Genomic DNA, 18655 nt, shown 5'->3' on the forward strand with positions numbered 1-18655 from the left:
CCTGGGAACAGTTTGCACCTCAGTCATCAAAATTGGGCAGCTGGGCCCTGAGTTTGGGGCGCAGCGCTAAGGGAGGTGCCTCTCTTAGGGCGCTAGGCCGGCTGAACATCTGAAAATCCCGAGCTAAAGAGCTGGCCCGGGAGCGCTCCGAGAGAGGCCTGGGGAGGGAAAAACACCTGGAAAAAACCTTACAAAAAAATTCCCAATACATAGCCCAAGCCACCACAACATAAATCGCAAAAAAAAAAATGAAAAGAAAAACAATCACACTTACCTGAGGATGACATTACTTACTTCATTGCAGCCGGTATAGGTTGGGCCGCCCGTTTTACCAGGCGGTCACTGTGGAGTGTACGGGTCGGGCGGGAGTCAAAAAATGCACCGGTGTTGCAACTCCTGTGGGTGGTACTGCTCCACGCCGCCGTAAAACCAGCCCCGAAAATCGCAGCGGGGCGCAGGAGGCTGACTGCCCGCACAGAAGAGCTCACCGCCGCCATTGTTGCCTCTCCGGGGTTAAAAGCGACACACTAAAGACCGGAAAATCCGCCCCTCTGCCTTTTCAATTGCTTGACAGCATGTCCTTTAAATGGACCTTGTCCCTTTGATCTGAAGATCAAGAGCCAAATCATGTCCCCACCAGAACTCCACACAATGCAGTTTGCAGAACGTTTTACTGGACAGTGATCAGGGCCAGGGAGTCTTTTCTGATCCAGAGACACTCGAACCAGTTGTAATACCCTAACCACTGTCCATGGATGAACCTGGGACCCTCTTTGTCTGTAGGGTTCACTGTCACAGTTCAGTGCCAGCATTGTTTAATGTAGTATACAATGTAGATCATATTACCTTTAATAGTGCTCCACCTAATGGACTACCAATGTAATGCAACCACTGATGTATTAACAATAAAAGTCATGTGGCAAGGTCATGTGACAAGGTTCTTGTTAAGGAGCCATCTTGTAGTGTGTGCTTGTGTTAGTGGTGTCTGTAAAGATATCACAGTTTGATCACGAGGGTAGGATATTTGGATTACCTTGCTGAAAACTTTATTGGTGGACAATCCTGCCAACTGACAGAGAGACTTTGAGAGGTTCTTTGTTTTGCAGAACAGCTAAAAATCCAAGGTAAATTTCAAGCACACTTAGCTGAACTGTTGACGTTGCCAGAGTCCAGATGGTTGTACCTATGGGAATAAATGGCACTTGGGTGACTTCCATCAAGACCGAGAGACTTTCAGCGTGTATGTGGAGTGGCTAGAAATGCTTTTCACCATGAATAGTATCATCGAAGTCCCCGATGATGTAAACCATAACCGTGTGGCTTTAAAAAGGAAATGGGCTATTTTCTTGCTAGAAGCAGGTCCCGAGGTGTATGAAACCCTGAAAAATGTGCTTTTTCCGTCAAGCCAAAGGACTTGCCACTGACGGAGAGTCTAACCAAGTTAGAACTGCACGACACTCCTGAGTCCCTGGAGATTGCTGGAAATAATCATTTTGGAACACAAAATTAATTAATTGATGAGGGTACCAGTGAGTACATTGTAGCTTTAAAAACACTATCCATTCAATGTCATTTTGGAAACTTTCAGGACCAAGCATTGCATGACCACTTTGTTTGTGGGTTGAAAAATGAAGCAACCAGAATGAAATTGTTGACAACGCCTAACTTGACTTTTGATTTAGTTTGTCAAACAGCTATGTCGATGGATAGGGCAAAGAGTAGACAAAGATGGTTTACATCCAACCAAGGGAAAGCTGGATTCAATCAGAAATGCACCCGCTCCCAAGAATGTCACTGAACTTCGATGATGTTTGAGTCTTTTGAACTACTATGGGAAGTTCCTACCAAATTTGGCTACAGTATTACATCCACTGAATGAACGATTGAAATAACAGGTCCATTGGAAATGGCCAGAAGAATGCATGTAGCATTCAAAGAGTGTAAAAGCCACTTTGTAGCGAGTACCATGTTAGTTCACTATGACGTATCTAAGGAGATCAAGCCAACATGTGACATCTCACTGTATGGAGTTGGGGCAGTGATCTCTTATGTACTAGATAGTCGGGAGGAGAGAGACCAATTGCTTTTGCTTCACGCACTCTCAGTACCAGTGAGCGAAATTATGCACAGATTGAAAGGGAAACTTTGGCATTGGTTTTTGGGGTCAAGAAGTTCCACAAATACTTGTTTAGTTGTAAGTTTACCATAGTTACTGACCATAAGCCCCTGACAGCAATCCTCCATCCAAAGTCTCCAGTTCCAACCTTGGTTGCAGCCCAAATTCAGAGATGGGCTTTGATTTTGTCAGCATATACATATGATATTGAATACAGATGATCAGCTGACCACAGTAATGCTGATGCTATGTCCAGGTTGCCATCCCCATCACAAGTTACACCCGAGAGAGAAGAAGTGTTCTATTTTTCATACATTGATGAGCTGCCAGTCACAGCTGAAGAGATTAGTATAGCAACCAAATATGACTTAGTTATGTCAAAGGTGTATGATTACATAGCAAATGGATAGCCAAACCAGGTATCAGAGTAACATATTCATCCATACTTCATTCGTAGGAATGAATTATCAGTGGATAAAGATTGTATCAAGTGGGAGCAAGAGTGGTTATCCCAAATAAGTTCAGGTCCAAAATGTTCAGAGATCTTCGTGACCAGCACCTGGGAATGAGCTTGACCAAGAGTTTTACATGCAGTTACTTATGGTGGGCAGGTTTAGATAAAGAGCTAGAGTGCATTATCAGTCAGTGTACAATATGCCAATTGGTGAGCAAGCAACCACCATCAGTAGCATTACAGCCATGGAAATGGCCTCCTAGGGTATGGCAAAGGGTATGTGTAGATATCGCTGAGCTAGAAGGACAGCAATTGTTCATTGTGCTAGATAATCATTCGAAGTGGGTAGAGGTGTTTCTGATGCATAAAATAACAACAATTAAAACACTAGAGAATTTGCGAAGATTGTTTTCTTCATTTGGCCTCCCAGAAGAAATTGTCTGATAATGGGCTGCAATTTTGTTCAGAAGAATTTGCACAATTCATGAGCAGAAAGGATGTGAAATATACCAACATTCCACCATACCACCCTACTACAAATGGTGCAGCAGAGAGAACAGTACAAATTGTAAAATGTGCCCTAATCAAGCACATGTTGGATCCAAATACAAGGAAATGGTAGTTATCGTTGGACCACAAACTGGCAAATTTTCTAATTAATTATCAGAATACTCCTCATTCCACTATTGGTAAAACACCAGCAGAGTTGTTTCTCAAATCTCAGCCACGATCCAGGTTCTCGTTGTTAAAGCCAAACTTGGCAGTCAGTAGAAGAGAAACAATCAAGACAAAAAGAGAATCATGATAGAGGTAGAGTAAGAGAGAGAAGTATGAAATTGAATCAGAAGGCGAGAGTGAAGAACCATCACCATAAGTGGTTAAAGTGGTTACCAGGAAGAATAGTGAAGATATGTGGCCCTCACACATATTTGGTCAAGATGTTTGACCATGGAAAGGGTAGGTTTGTTCACATTGATCATATTTTACTTACAGATGTGGAAGGAGTTGAAAGTTGGAACGATTCAATTTATCCTGGTAAGTCAGATAGTCTTGTTACAAGTAGAGTACCAGTAGCAAATCCTACATCAGATGCACTAGAAACAAGTCCAAGAGAAAGCCAGAATTTAAGTCTGAGTCTGATTCAGGCAGACAAACAGTCTGAAGGTGTAGAGAGTCCAAATGTGGATCAAGATCATCCCTTGGAGAAAAATTCTCCTCAGGCTCAGCCTAGAATGAGTCTAAGTCCTAAAACAAGATTACAAATATCTGTTCTGTTCAAGAACAAAGGTATCTTCTTTGAAAGAGAAAACCAGTGGTTAAGTTTGATTTGTAAATATGGAAACATAAGTTTTGTTGTGTATACCATGCAAATTACATATTATGATTATTTTGTTATGATTAACTTCTTCAATAAGGAGGGAGAAGTCTAATATGCTCCACCTGGTGGACTACTGATGTAATGCAACTACTGATGTATTAACAATATAAGGTCATGAGGCAAAGTCTTGTGACACATTCCTTGTTAAGGAGCTATCTTGTGTGTGCTTGTGGTGTCTATAAAGATATCACATTACCCAGGTGACTAAGTCAATTAGAATTGTCTAGATACAAACAAGAAGGTTCTTTCATTCTCTGCTTCCGGTCATATTTAGTAGCACCGAGGAGCAAACCCAATAACTTACCTCAGCATCTATCCAAGTCTTTTTTTCCGAAAAGAACTTGTAACAGGAGGGCAAATGATGAAAATGATCCCAGCCGTCGGGACAAGGTCCTATCTCAGGGACATGATGTTTTCCAAGGTCCTGACCCTGATCAGTCTCTGTCTCAGGTTGTCCGTTCTCCAATGCTCTATTCAGAGCAACATGAGCTGCAGTTAAAGGGAATTAGATTAAAACAAGCTGCAATAATCACATCAAGCAGCAATCTCCAAACATTCACAGTTTATGATTCAAGGCATCATAGAATCATAGAATGATATGGCACAGAAGGAGGCCATTCGACCTATCGTGCCTATGCCAGCTCTTTGAAAGAGCGATACAATTAGTCCCACTCGTCTGCTATTTCCCAATAGCCCTGAAATGTTTTCCTTTTCAATTATATGTACAATTCCCGTTTGAAAATTACTATTGAATCTGCATGCATCACTCTAGATTATAACAACTCACCATGTACAAAAAATTCACCCCAGCGCCAATGTTCCATGTAATTATTTTTGACGGGTGATCCTTTAAGGGGCTGCACGGGACATTCAAAATATTGAGCATGCATGATTTTTGCATTGAAAAGCCAGTAAGCCAGCTGCGTGGGTTGCCCGTTCACCCAGCTTAAAGGGAACATTGCTCAGCTCCCCTCTGGTTATTTTGCGAATTAGTTCAAATCTCCCCCTAGACTCTCTTGCCCCTGGCATTGTTAGGCACTATCCTTTCCCAGGCATTATTGGACACTAGCCCCCGCCACCACCCCCCCCACCACCCCCCCCCCCCCCGGGTTATTGGACACTGTTCCTCTCCCTGGTGTAGTTTAATCAGCTAACCAGTGAATTAAGTCCTGTTGCGTGAACTCACCCAACACCAATTGAGGAATTCACTGGATCAGTTTCTGCTGGTCATGCGATGGTAAAAATAGGCACAAATTAATAATAAACTATGTCCCTAAACTGACACAGTTTCCTGGCACATTAGAGCTATAACTCCACAGGATCTGGACTCAAGATCTAGTTCATTGTGGCGGGGAATCCAGGCCAGAGAAGCAGCCTGGACCCCCAAAGATCAAGTAGTGGGGTCTGAAGGGGACACAGAATGTTTGTGGAGAGAAAGGATGTGGGAATACTTCTGGCTGGCATTCGGTACCCGTGTTTCGGGCAGTGTGTGCCCTGACATGCCCCATAGTGACACCAGGACCTGCTGACCTGATGCTAATGAGGGGCCTCCAACTTACGCTCCATTCTCCGGGGCAGGGACGTCACTGTCCAGACTGTGGGCCATGGAATTTCAGAGCCTATTTCTCCACAGCGGATGGTGAGAATTTGGGATTCTCTGCAAGAAACTGGTGATGCGGCTGTATGATTACATTCTTTGAAAAAGGAATTTGATAGCTGCTTATAACAAGACTGGGATCAGACTGGCTGTGATATTAAAGGGAATAGGGTATGAGCAGGAGAGTGGGATTAAATTGGCTAGGATATTAAAGGGAATGGGGAGGGCGCTGGAGTGTGAGATTAGACTGGGTGAGATATTAAAGGGTATGGGGAATGAGCAGGAGAGTGGGGTTAGACTGAATAGAATATCTCAGCTTTGTAAAGTTAGATAGTTTCTATTTTAGGTCATTCCTTCAGGTGACGACCCTTTCTGATCCCTTTAATTTACACAGCAGGTAATCCACTAACTCCTCACCCCTCGGCACTAACCTGCCCTCACACACCATGTCTGGTTGACCCTACCTGCCACATCACCGGCGAGCAATGCACTCAGCACCAAGACCGTCACCAGCATCATGTCTGCAGTGAAGTACCTTTCCTCCAACCTGAAACACAAGAAAAAAATTCAACATTCGAGTCAAGGTTTCAAATTAAAGGTGAGAATTTCCTGCTCCTATTCCTACCTCTCTCTGTCTCAGTTGTCTGATGTGATGAGGTTTTGAGTGTTACTGCATAAATATATATCGCAGAGTGTGGAGACCTTTGGAATCATTGAAATCAGATCCAATTGGCTGGACCATTAATTATGTCAAAATTTCTGCCAGCCAATCAGTGACTGGCAGCTCAGAACAGGAGGGACTGGAAACCACGGAAATGTTTTGTGTGCAACACATGAGATTGTACAACGTGGCACTGTAACTGCTCACCGAGAAATGGGAACAACAGTCACAGTTCCTGACCCCATTCATCAGCCTGTAAGGAATTGCATTTATGATATTAGAATATAATTAATATTATCAATGTGAACATTTATGATTGGGTGACCATTATGTTGTGGTAAAGACCTAAAAAATAAGGGATAATATTCACAAAAACATGGGAATTTTTATACGGAACAATCTAGTCCCTTTTGTAATAGTTCAAGACGCCATCTATTCCCCGTTTCTTACCATGGTGGAATGTTCTCTTCACACAATGGCTGCAGTAAGATTGTAACAGGGTCAATTCGGAATCATTTCCACCTTTTAAAAAAGAGCTGGATTGATGTCTGTTCAGAGGGAGATTGAGGGATGGGAGACAACAGAACTGTTTGATGTTTTTTCACGGACAGACCAGAGCATTCCCTAAACCAACAGCTGGTGTGGAAGGGAGTCCATGATGGAATAATGAAACCTGGACCTTGAATGGAGTAGAATTGATGGGCCGAATGGCACTTTCTCACTCCACATTCTCTCCTGTTCCAAAGAATGGGTTTACATGTTCACTGCACCCTGTACACAGATCAGATCCTCCCACATATCCCCCAATCATTTCTCACTGCATAGATAGAACAAATGGTCTCTTCAAACCATTTGTACCGTCAACTTCAAATTTCTTCCTTGGTAACTCCCACAACTCTTAGTTTCATCTGCATCTTGGATATACAATTCTCTATTACTTCATCCAAGTTATTAATAAATATGGTGAAAAGTTCAGGCACCAGCACAGATCCCTGTGGAACTCAACTACAGCTTCCACACAGATTGTAGGACTTTCATCTCCTCACCCTACTCACCCCCTCCGCATCACCACCTCCCCATCACCACCTCACACCCTCCCTATCACCACCTCGTTCCGTCCCCATCACCACCTCACACCCTCCCTATCACCACCTCACTCCGTCCCCACCACGACCTCACACCCTCCCTATCACCACCTCACTCTGTCCCCATCACCACCTCACAGTGTCCCCATCAGAAAATCACTCCTCTCCCCATCACCTCCTCACCCCACCCTCCCCATCACCACTTCAACCCCCTCCCATTGCTACAGGAGTTCTTCAGGGCAGTGTCCTCGGCACAACAATCTTTAGCTGCTTCATCAATGACCTTCTCTCCATCATAAGGTCAGAAGTGGGGATGTTTGCTGATGATTGCACAGTGCTCAGTTCCATTCGCCACTCCTCAGATAATGAAGCAGTCTGTGCCCACAAGCAGCAAAAACTGGACAACATTCAGGCATGGGCTGATAAGTGGCAAGTAACATTCGTGCCACACAAGTGCCAGGCAATGACTATCTCCAATAACATTTTAACCACCTCCCCTTGACATTCAATGGGATTACCATTGCTGAATCCCCCACCATCAACATTCTGGGGTCACCATTGACCAGAAATTTAAGTGGACCAACCACATAAATACTGTCTACAAGGGCAGGTCAGAGGCTGAGTATTCTGTGGTGATTGGCTCCCCAAAGCCTTTCCACCATTTACAATACACGAGTCAGGAGTGTGATGGAATACTCTCCACTTGCCTGGATGAGTGCAGCTCCAATAATACTCAAGAAGCTCGACACCATCCAGGACAAAGCAGCCCACTTGATTAGCACCCCATCCACCACCTTAAACAATCACTTCCTCCACCACCGGTGCACCGTGGCTGCTGTGTGTACCATCTACAAGATTCACTGCAGCAACTCACCAAGGCTTCTTCGGCAGCAACTCCCAAACCCGCGACCTCTACCGCCTAGAAGATCAAGGACAGCTTGCGCATGGGAACACCATCACCTCCAAGTTCCCCCTCAAGTCACACACCATCCTGACTTACAAATATATCACCGTTCCTTTGTTGCTGAGTCAAAACCCTGGACCTTCCTCCCTAACAGAGGTTGTCGGACTGCAGCGGTTCAACAAGGCAGCTCACCACTACCTTCTCTAGGGCAGTTAGGGATGGGCGATAAATACTGGCCTTGCCAGCGACACCTACATCCCAGGCAAATGATAGCAAATGGAGTTCTATGTGGGCAAGTGGGAGGTCATCCAATTTGGACCCAAGAAAGATAAATCGATGTATTTTTGAAATGGTTGAAAACCTGAAACTAGAGGAACAAAGAGACTTGGGAGATTTGCACAAATCACTAAAAGTCAGTAGACAGGTACAAAAATCAATCACAATGACTAATGGAATTGTAAAGTCCTGTCCATCAGTACAGATTCACACGAGGCATGTAGTGAAGTCAAGGTCACTCTGGACCTGCACCTTTATTTCACAGCTCTGGAATGCTGCACTTGCCTGAGACCTGTCCTTACATACCTGTCTCTTGCAAGTGCACCCCTGGTGGTAAGGTATGCTGGTGGTTACAGGTCATATCTTATTACAGTCATGTATAGCATGTTAGGATACAGTTATATATAATAATGTAAGATACATGACATCACCCTCCCCCAAGGTCTTATTGTCTTTATAGGTTCAGTCTCTCAGGTGGTCTACGCTCTCGCGTGGAGCGTCTGAGTTGTGGTTCAGTTGTTTTCCTTGGTGTCTATTTTTCTTTGGGTGTAGTTGCTGGTATCTCGCTTGGGCTGTCTGTTTCAATTGGTGTGATTGTTGTTGCCTCACCTGGGCTGTCTGTTGGGATTGCCCTTTCCTCAGGTTGTTCCCTCTGTCTGTCCACCAGGTGTGGTGCGAGTTCCACATTGTAGTCTGCCTCTGGTTCCACAGTGTTGTTGGTAAATCTGCTTTTGACTTGGTCTACATGCCTCCGGCAGGTTTTTCCGTTGTCCATTTGTACTACCAGTAGCCTGTTTCCTTCCTTGCCCGTTACTGTCCCTGCAAGCCATTTGGGACCCCTGCCATAATTTAGTACAAACACTTTGTCCCCTATCTCGAATTTCTGTCATGGTACTCAGTCAGCTTACAGCGCTTTGCCTCAACGATTTCGTGCATGTCTGGGAGAATTAATGAGAGCCTTGTTTTTAAAGTCCTTTTCATCAACAATTGCGCCCGGGGGTATCCCAGTCAGTGAGTGCGGACGAGATCTGTATGCCAGCAGCATTCGCGACAGGCGACCCTGCAGCGTGGGACGTGGGATTTTAAGCATGCCTTGTTTAATGATTTGCACTGCTCTCTCCGCCTGGCCGTTGGAGGCTGGCTTGAACGGTGCCGTCTTGACGTGATTTATGCCGTGGTCAATTATAAAGTCTTGGAATTCTGTGCTGGTGAAGCACGGACCATTGTCACTGACCAATATGTCAGGGATTCCGTGCGTTGCAAACATGGTTGCGATGCTCTCCACAGTGGTGGAGGTTGTGCTCGAGTTTAAAATGGTGCATTCGATCCACTTTGAAAATGCATCTACAACTACGAGGAACATTTTACCCATGAATGGGCCCGCATAGTTTACGTGCACCCGCGACCATGGTTTGGTAGGCCAGGGCAGGGGCTCAGTGGAGCCTCCCTCGGGGCATTGCTGAGTTGGGCACAAATGGTGCACCTTCGGACGCAGAGCTCCAAGTCCGCGTCAATACCAGGCCACCAGACGTGGGATCTGGCTATGGCCTTCATGAGAACGATCCCCGGGTGCTCGCGGTGGAGCTCCCGGACAAATGCCTCTCTGCCTTGCAGAGGCATGAATACTCGGCTGCCCCACATCAGGCAGTCTGCTTGTAGTGATAGCTCATGCATGCGCCTGTGAAAGGGTTTTAATTCCTCGGGGCAGGCATCGTGAGCCTCTGCCCAGTCACCGGTTAGGACACATCTTTTTACTAAGGATAACGTGGGGTCGCTGGCCGTCCAGGCTCTGATTTGGCGAGCCGTCATGGGCGAACCTGTGGACTCAAAGGCATTGATTGCCATGACTATCTCACTATCCTGTTCATCAGACCTTTCTGTGGTCGCCAGGGGTAGCCTGCTGAGCGTGTCGGCACAGTTGTCTGTGCCTGGTCTGTGCCTTATGGTATAGTCGTAGGACGCCAGCATGAGTGCCCACCGTTGAATTCGCGCCGAGGAGTTGGCGTTTATTGCCTTGCTCTCAGATAGGAGGAATGTGAGGGGCTTGTGGTCGGTTTCTAATGCGAACTTGGCCCCGAAAAGGTATTGGTGCATCTTTTTGACACTGTACACGCACGCGAGCGCCTCCTTCTCTACCATTCTGTACCCACGCTCCGCCCGCGAAAGTGACCTGGAGGCATAAGCTATGGATTGTAATTTGCCTGCACTATTGACATGTTGCAAAACGCACCCGACCCCATACGCTGACGCATCGCATGTGAGAACTAGCTTTTTACCTGGGTCAAAGAAAGTCAAAACACTGTTGGAACACAGAAGGTTGCGTGCCTTATTGAAGGCGAGTTCCTGGGCGTCCCCCCAAAACCTATCGCACCCCTTCCTAGTAGCACGTGGAGAGGCTCCAGCAGCGTGCTTAAGTTCTGCATAAAGTTCCCAAAGTAATTGAGTAGCCCGAGAAAAGCGTGCAGTTCTGAGACATTCCGGGGCCTGGGTGCCAGGCGAATTGCTTCTGTTTTGGACTCTGTTGGGCGGATTCCATTAGCGGCAATCCTTCTGCCCAAAAATTCAACCTTGGGTGCGAGAAACAGGCACTTGGATTTCTTGACTCGTAGGCCTACCCGATCCAATCGCTTTAGTACTTCCTCCAAATTACGGAGATGGGAGTCGGTGTCCCTGCCCGTGATAAGTATGTAGTCTTGAAATACAACCGTCCCCGGGATGGACTTGAGCAGACTCTCCATGTTGCGCTGGAATATGGCAGCTGCCGATCTGATGCCGAATGGGCATCGATTGTACATGAAAAGGCCTCGATGTGTGTTGATGGTGGTGAGTAGCTTGGATTCCTCGGTCAATTCTTGCGTCATATACGCAGATGTGTGGTCTAATTTTGAGAAATGTTTACCTCCAGCCAATGTGGCAAATAAGTCCTCCGCTCTGGGCAGCGGGTACTGGTCCTGTAGGGAGACTCTGGTTAAGGTAGATTTGTAGTCCCCACAGATTCATACGGATCCATCAGGCTTCATGACTGGGACGATGGGACTTGCCCAGTCGCTAAATTCCACAGGTGATATAATGCCTTCCCGCAGAAGCCTGTCTAGTTTGTGTTCAATCTTTTCCCTCATCACATAGGATACAGCTCTGGCCTTGTGATGGACTGGTCTAGCATCCTGTATGATGTAGATTTTGACTTTGGCCCCTTTGAAAGTGCCCACACCTGGCTGAAAGAGATGTTCAAATCGCTTTATAACTGTTGAGCAGGAGGTCCGTTCCTCTAATGACATGGCATGGACATCATCGCATTTCCAGTTTAGTTTTGCCAGCCAGCTTCTCCCCAGCAGTGCTGGAGGGTATCCGGGGACAATCCACCGGGGAAGTCGGTTCACTGTCCCTTTGTGTGTGACAGAGAGCATGGCGCTGCCGAGGACTGGTACGATTTCTTTGGTATAGGTCCTTAATTTGGTGTCGCCCCTTGTGAGTTTTGGTCTGTCTCTTTTATGCGGCCACAGTTGTTCAAATTGTTGAGCTTCCATGAGAGATTGACTCGCTTCCGTATCCAGCTCCATGTTGACAGATATCCCGTTGAGTAGGACCCTCATCATTATAGGAGGTGTCCTGTTGTAGGAGCAGCGGCCATTGATCGTGTTGACCCGCTGTACATCGGTGTCCCGGGTACTGTCCCCACCATCTTCTGGTCCTCTTTCTGACCCATCCGATTCGTAAACCAGCCGAGCTGCCGATTTTTTGCAAATGCGGGCCAAATGCCCTGTATTTTCACAATTTCTGCAAACAGCCTGCTGATATCGACATCCCCTTGATGAGTGCCTACCCCCACACCTCCAGCACAGACCTGTTCCATTGTTCAAAGTGTTCCCAAAGAATGAGCTGCGTCTGGCTGATCTCTCTTGAGCTTCTCTCAGTTTGTAGTTGATTGCTCGCATTGTGGATTGATGAGGTGTGAACGGCCGTTCCTGTGGCCCTTGATGGCTTCTGCCTGCTGTCGAGAGCCTGTTCTCCCAGTTTTGTCTGTGTATGGGGGTAGCAGCTTGTTCAGTGCTGTGAACTTCTTGTTCCGATATTTCGTTAGTTGTCGTACCTGCATTGTAAATCAACCTCGTTTCTTCTTCTTCTACCAAGAATGTCTGTGCAACCAGTGCTGCTGCCTCTAAGGTCAGGTTCTTGGGCTCTATGAGCTTTCGGAATATGCCTGCATGGCCTATTCCTTCAATGAAAAAGTCTTTCAGCATTTCTCTCCTCAGTTCATCGGAGAACTCACATAAACCAGCCAACCTCCGAAGTTCCGCCACGAAGTCGGGTATGCTCTGGCCCACACAGCGTCTGTCGTTGTAGAACCTGTGTCTGGCCATGTGTAGGCTGCTTGCTGGCTTCAGGTGGTCTCTTACCAGTGTGCTCAATTCTTCAAACGACTTGCTTGCTGGTTTCTCGGGTGCCAACAGATCCTTCATTAAAGGGTATGTTTTCGAGCCACAGCTGGTCAAGAGATGGGCTCTTCTCTTGTCTGCCTTATCGTCGCCTAACCAGTCTTTGGTTACAAAGCTTTGCTGGAGCCTTTCTATAAAGTCCTCCCAATTGTCTCCCGCATTGTACTTTTCATCTGATCCGTTGTTCGCCATTCTGTGGATTCTGTAATCCCGTAACTCGTCGCCACTGTAAAGTCCTGTCCCCTCAGTACAGATTCACACGAGGCATGTAGTGAAGTCAAGGTCACTCTGGACCTGCACCTTTATTTCACAGCTCTGGAATGCTGCACTTGCCTGAGACCTGTCCTTATATACCTGTCTCTTGCAAGTGCACCCCTGGTGGTAAGGTATGCTGGTGGTTACAGGTCATATCTTATTACAGTCATGTATAGCATGTTAGGATACAGTTATATATAATAATGTAAGATACATGACAGGAATGTTGGCCTTTATCTCAACGGGCTGGAATACAAATGGGAGGAAGTGATGCTTCAGTTATACAAACCCTTGGTCAGACCCCATTTGGAGTGCTACCTTCAGTTTTGGGCACTACATCTCCGGAGCGATATATTGCTCTTGGAGTAGGTGCAGTGGAGAATCACCAGAATGATACCAGAGTTCAGAATGATAAGTTATGAGGACTGGTTGCATAAACTTAGCTTCTATTCCCCAGATTATAGGAGACTGAGGGTTGACATGATTGAGGTGTTTAAAATGTTACAAACTGATTTGACATGTAAATGGGTTTGTTGAGTGAGAAATGATTGGGGGCTACGTGGGAGGATCTGATCTGTGTATTGGATGCAGTGAACATGTAAATCCATTCATTGGAACAGGTGGGAATGTGGAGTGAGAAAAAGTCATTTGGCCCATTAATCCCACACCTTTTGATGTCCAGGTTTCATTATTCCATCATGGGCTCCCTCCCACATCACCTGCTGGTTTAGGGAATGCTTTGTTCTGTCCCTGGAAAAATGCCCCAATCCCTCAATCCCCCTTCTGAACAGACCTCAAGCAAGCTCCCTTTTTAAAGATGACAATTATTCCATTTTGGTTCTTTACAATGGATTACGATCTCCCTGCAGTCAGTGCATGAAAGAAACCTCCCACCACGGTGAGAAGTGGGGGTATAGATGGGGCTCAGATCTATTACAAAGGGGATTGGATTGTTCCGCATAAAAATGACCATGTTTTTGTGAATATTACCACTTTATTTTTGGAATGTTCTCCTCAACATTATGGTCACTAAATCCTAAGGGGCGGAAATGTGGTCTTCTGCCGCCCCTCTGAGCACCCCGGAAGAGCGGCAATGGGGGTGGAAAGCACTTGCGCCTGGGTGGCCAACTTCTAGCGCCCTGCTGGGACATTCGGTGCCGGTATCGACGAGGTACGGAACAGTACCGCCCGGGAGAGGCAAGCCACTGTACAACGCCCCTGGTTGCGACACTGGCTCAATTTTTGGTTGCCACCTGATCCGCAGCGTTCCGTAACGTGCCCTGGTGAGTTCTAAGCTGTGGTGGCCGCAGTGAGGAAAGTAATGCCGACCTCAGGTAAGTGTGATGTTTTAAAAAACATTTGGTGGGGAGGGGGATTTCTGCATGAGCTATGTATTGGGAATGTTTTTGGTGTTTATTTTTCAGGTTTTTGTTTCCCCCCAGGCCTCTGTTATGGCGCTCCGAGGCTGGCTGTTTAGCTCGGGATTTTCCCTTGCTCAGCCGGCCTAGCGCCCTAAAAGAGGTGTGCAATGCCTCCCTTAGCACCCCGCTCCAAACTCCGGTCCCAGCTGGTGAATTTTGTGGCGGCAGACACAAACCATTTGCCGCCGCAAAAGTTACCGCTCCGCCCGGGACACCGCCTCAACTGAGGCACGACCGAATTTCCACTCCTACATATTCTCAATAATAATATTAATTAAATCCTAATATCATACATGCATTTCCTTACAGGCTGTTTAATGAGGTCAGAACCATGACTGCAGTTCCCATTTCTCGGTGAGCAGTTACAGTGCCACGTTGTACAATCTCCTGTGTAGCACACAAAACATTCCCGTCGTTTCCAGCCCCTCCTGTTCTGAGTTGCCAGTCACTGATTGGCCAACAGTAATTTTGAGAACATCAATGGTCCAGGCAATTGGATCTGCTTTCAATCGTTCCAAAGGTCTCCACAATCTGCGATATATATTTGTGCAGTAACATTCAAAACCTCATCACATCAGACAACTGAGACAGAGAGAGGTAGGAATAGGAGCAGGAAATTCTCACCTTTAATTTGAAACCTTGACACGAATGTTGAATCTTTTTCTTGTGTTTCAGGTTCGAGGAAAGGAACTTCACTGCAGACATGATGCTGGTGACGGTTTTGGTGCTGGGTGCATTGCTCGTCGGTGATGTGGCAGGTAGGGTCAACCAGACATGGTGTGTGAGGGCAGGTTAGTGCCGAGGGGTGAGGAGTTAATGGATTATCTGCTGTGTAAATTAGAGGGTTCAGAAAGGGTCGGCACCTGAAGGAATGTCCTAAAATAAAAACTATATAACTTTGCAAACCTTCAGTATCCCCCCAAGTCTCATCCCACGCTCCTGCTCAGTCCCCATACACTTTAATATCATGGCCAGTCTGATCTGACTCTCCTGCTTAATACCCCATGCTCTGCAATAGTCTATTTTTGAGAAGCTATCTAATTCTGTTTTTAAAGAATCACCAATTTCTAGCAAATAATTCCACATTCTCATCATCCGCTGTGAAGAAATAGACTTTGAAATTCCACAGCCCACATTCTGGACAGTGATGCTGGGGTTGTGCTCATGAGTGCTTTGCAGTACTGACCTTGCCAGGGAGAATGGGGGATAATTGGGAGGCATATCATTAGCATAGGATCAATGGGTGCTGGTGCTACTTTGCAGACATGTCATTGTATGAAACACAGGCACCTACTACCACCCAGTGGTTTGCCCACTTCCTTCCTCTCCACAAAGATTCTTGTGTCCTTTTCAGCACCCATTGCTTGATCTTCAGGTGTTCAGGTTGCTTCCCTGGCCTGGATTCTCCCACTCGTGGTGGGCCTGGATCCTGTGTCCAGATCCTGTGGAGTTACAGCTGGAATGTGTCAGGAGGCTGTGCCAGTCTGGGGAGGTAGTTTATTATTAATTTGTGCATCTCGTTACCATCGCACAGACCAGTGGAAACTGATCCAAACTGAGTTCACTCGGCAGAATTTGATTCACTGACCAGCTGATTAAACTGCTGGACTGGAATAGCATCTAATAACCCCAGGGGGGGATATTGTCTAATAACAGCGAGTGGCGGGCTGGATAATGTCTCAGGGGTTGGGGGAGGGGGGCGGGGGTGTGGTAGGGATGGAGGGGGAGGAGGGGGAGGTGCTGGGGTGATGAGTGAGTATTAAAAGGGCTTTTTTTTGTTCCTGGGATGTGGCCGTAGCTGGCAAGGCCAACACTTATTGGCCATCATTAATTGCCCTTAAGAAGGTGGTGGTGAGCCGTCTTCTTGAACCACTGCAGTCCGTCTGGTGAAGGTGCTCCCACAGTGCTGTTAGGGAGGGAGATCCAGGATTTTGACCCAGTGATGATGAAGGAACGGCTATATATTTTCAAGTCAGGATGGTGTGTAAATCAGAGGGAAACTTGCAGGCGATGATATTCCCATGCGCCTGCTGCCCTTGACCTTCTAGGTGGTAGAGGTCATGGGTTTGGGAGGTGCTACCGAAGAAGCCTTGGCGAGTTGCTGCAGTGCATCTTGTAGATGGTACACTCTGCAGCCATGGTATGCCGGTTGGAGGGAGTGAATGTTTAAGGTGGTGGATGGAGTGCCAATCAAGCGAGCTGCTTTGTCCTGCGGGTGTCGAGCTTCTTGAATGTTGTTGGAGATGTACTCATTCAGGCAAGTGGAGAGTATTCCATCACACTCCTGACTTGTGTCTTGAAGATGGTGGAAAGGCTTTGGGGAGTCAGGAGGTGTACACTCACCACAGAATACCCAGCCTCTGACCTGCTCTTGTTGCCAAAATATTTATGACTGGTCCAGTTAGGATTGATCAATGGTGACCACCAGGATGTTCATGGTGGATGATATTAGTGTCGTTGAATGTCAAGGGGCAGTTGTTAGACTCTTGGAGATAGTTATTGCCCGGCACTTGTGTGCCTCAAATGTTACTTGCCACTTATCAGCCCAAGACGGAATATCATCCAGGTTTTGCTCCATGTGGGCATGGACTGCTTCATTATCTGAGGAGTTGTGAATGGCACTGAACCCTGTGCAATCATCAGCAAATATCCCCACTTCTGACCACATAATGGAGGGAAGGTCATTGATGAAGCAGATGGAGAATGTTGGGCCGAAGACACTGTCCTGAGGAACTCGTGCAGCGATGTCGTGGGGCTGAGATGATTGACCTCCAACATCCACAATCATCTTCATCTGTGCTAGGTATGACTCCAGGCGATAAATAATGTACCCCTTATTCCCATTGACTTCAATTTTACTAGGGCTCCTTGTTGCCACACTTGGTCAAAAGTTGCCTTGATGTCAAGGGCAGTCACTCTCACCTCACCTCTGGAAGTCAGCCTTTTTGGCCATGTTTGGACCAAGGTTGTAATGAGAACATAAGAACATAAGAAATAGGAGCAGGAGTAGACCATACGGCCCCTCGAGCCTGCTCCGCCATTTAATACAATCATGGCTGATCTGATCATGGACTCAGGATCACTTCCCTGCTCGCTCCCCATAACCCCTTCAGCCCTTATTGTTTAAGAAACTGTCTGTCTCTGTCTTAAATTTATTCAATATCCTAGCTTCCGCTGCTCTCTGAGGCAGCGAATTCCAGAGATTTACAACCCTCGGAGAAAAGAAATTCCTCCTCATCTCAGTTTTAAATGGGCGGCCCCTTATTCTAAGATTATGCCCCCTATGAGTCTCTGCATCCACCTTGTCAAACCCCCTCATAATCTTATACGTTTCGATAAGATCACCTCTCATTCTTCTGAATTCCAATGAGTAGAGGCCCAACCTCCTCAACCTTTCCTCATAAGTCAACCCCCTCATCTCCGGAATCAACCTAGTGAACCTTCTCTGAACTGCCTCCAAAGCAAGTATATCTTTTCATAAATATGGAAACCAAAACTGCACGCGGTATTCCAGGTGAGGCCTCACCAATACCGTGTATAACTGTAACAAGACTTCCCTGCTTTTATACTCCATCTCCTTTGCAATAAAGGCTAAGATTCCATTGGTTTTCCTGATCACTTGTACCTGCAAACTAACCTTTTGTGTTTCATGCTCAAGTACCCCCAGGTCCCGCTGTACTGCAGCACTTTGCAAATTTTCTCCATTTAAATAATAACTTGCTCTTTGATTTTTTTCTGCCTAAGTGCATGACTTCACACTTTCCAACATTATAATCCATCTAGCAAATTTTTGCCACTCACTTAGCCTGTCTATGTCCTTTTGCAGATTTTTTGTGTCCTCCTCACACATTGCTTTTCCTCCCATCTTTGTATCGTCAGCAAACTTGGCTACATTACACTCAGTTCTTTCTTCCAAGTCATTAATATAGATTGTAAATAGTTGGGGTCCCAGCACTGATCTCTGCGGCTGGGCATCCTAGTTACTGATTGCCAACCCGAGAATTAACCATTTTCCAATTAGCCAATCCTCTATCCATGCTAATATATTACCCCTGAATGCGTATGCTCTTAC

General features: G+C 46.4%; 1 protein-coding gene across 4 annotated transcripts in view; it reads right to left on the minus strand.

The window, feature by feature from the left end:
• LOC139277967 (C-type lectin LmsL-like) overlaps positions 1-18655 on the minus strand; it is a 93061-nt gene that overhangs the window by 22015 nt on the left and 52391 nt on the right. For 2 of the 4 annotated variants that reach the window (XM_070896609.1, XM_070896608.1), the window contains exons 2-3: positions 6010-6092; positions 4253-4437 (exon numbers count right to left, since the gene is read on the minus strand). In XM_070896609.1, the coding sequence (XP_070752710.1) occupies positions 4253-4437; positions 6010-6064 (240 nt within the window). In that variant the 5' untranslated portion in view covers positions 6065-6092. The remainder of the gene's footprint in view (positions 1-4252; positions 4438-6009; positions 6093-18655) is intronic. The other 2 variants (XM_070896606.1, XM_070896607.1) reach the window with 1 other exon arrangement.

The sequence above is a fragment of the Pristiophorus japonicus genome, chromosome 13 (assembly GCF_044704955.1).
Source record: "Pristiophorus japonicus isolate sPriJap1 chromosome 13, sPriJap1.hap1, whole genome shotgun sequence".
Taxonomy (NCBI): domain Eukaryota; kingdom Metazoa; phylum Chordata; class Chondrichthyes; family Pristiophoridae; genus Pristiophorus; species Pristiophorus japonicus.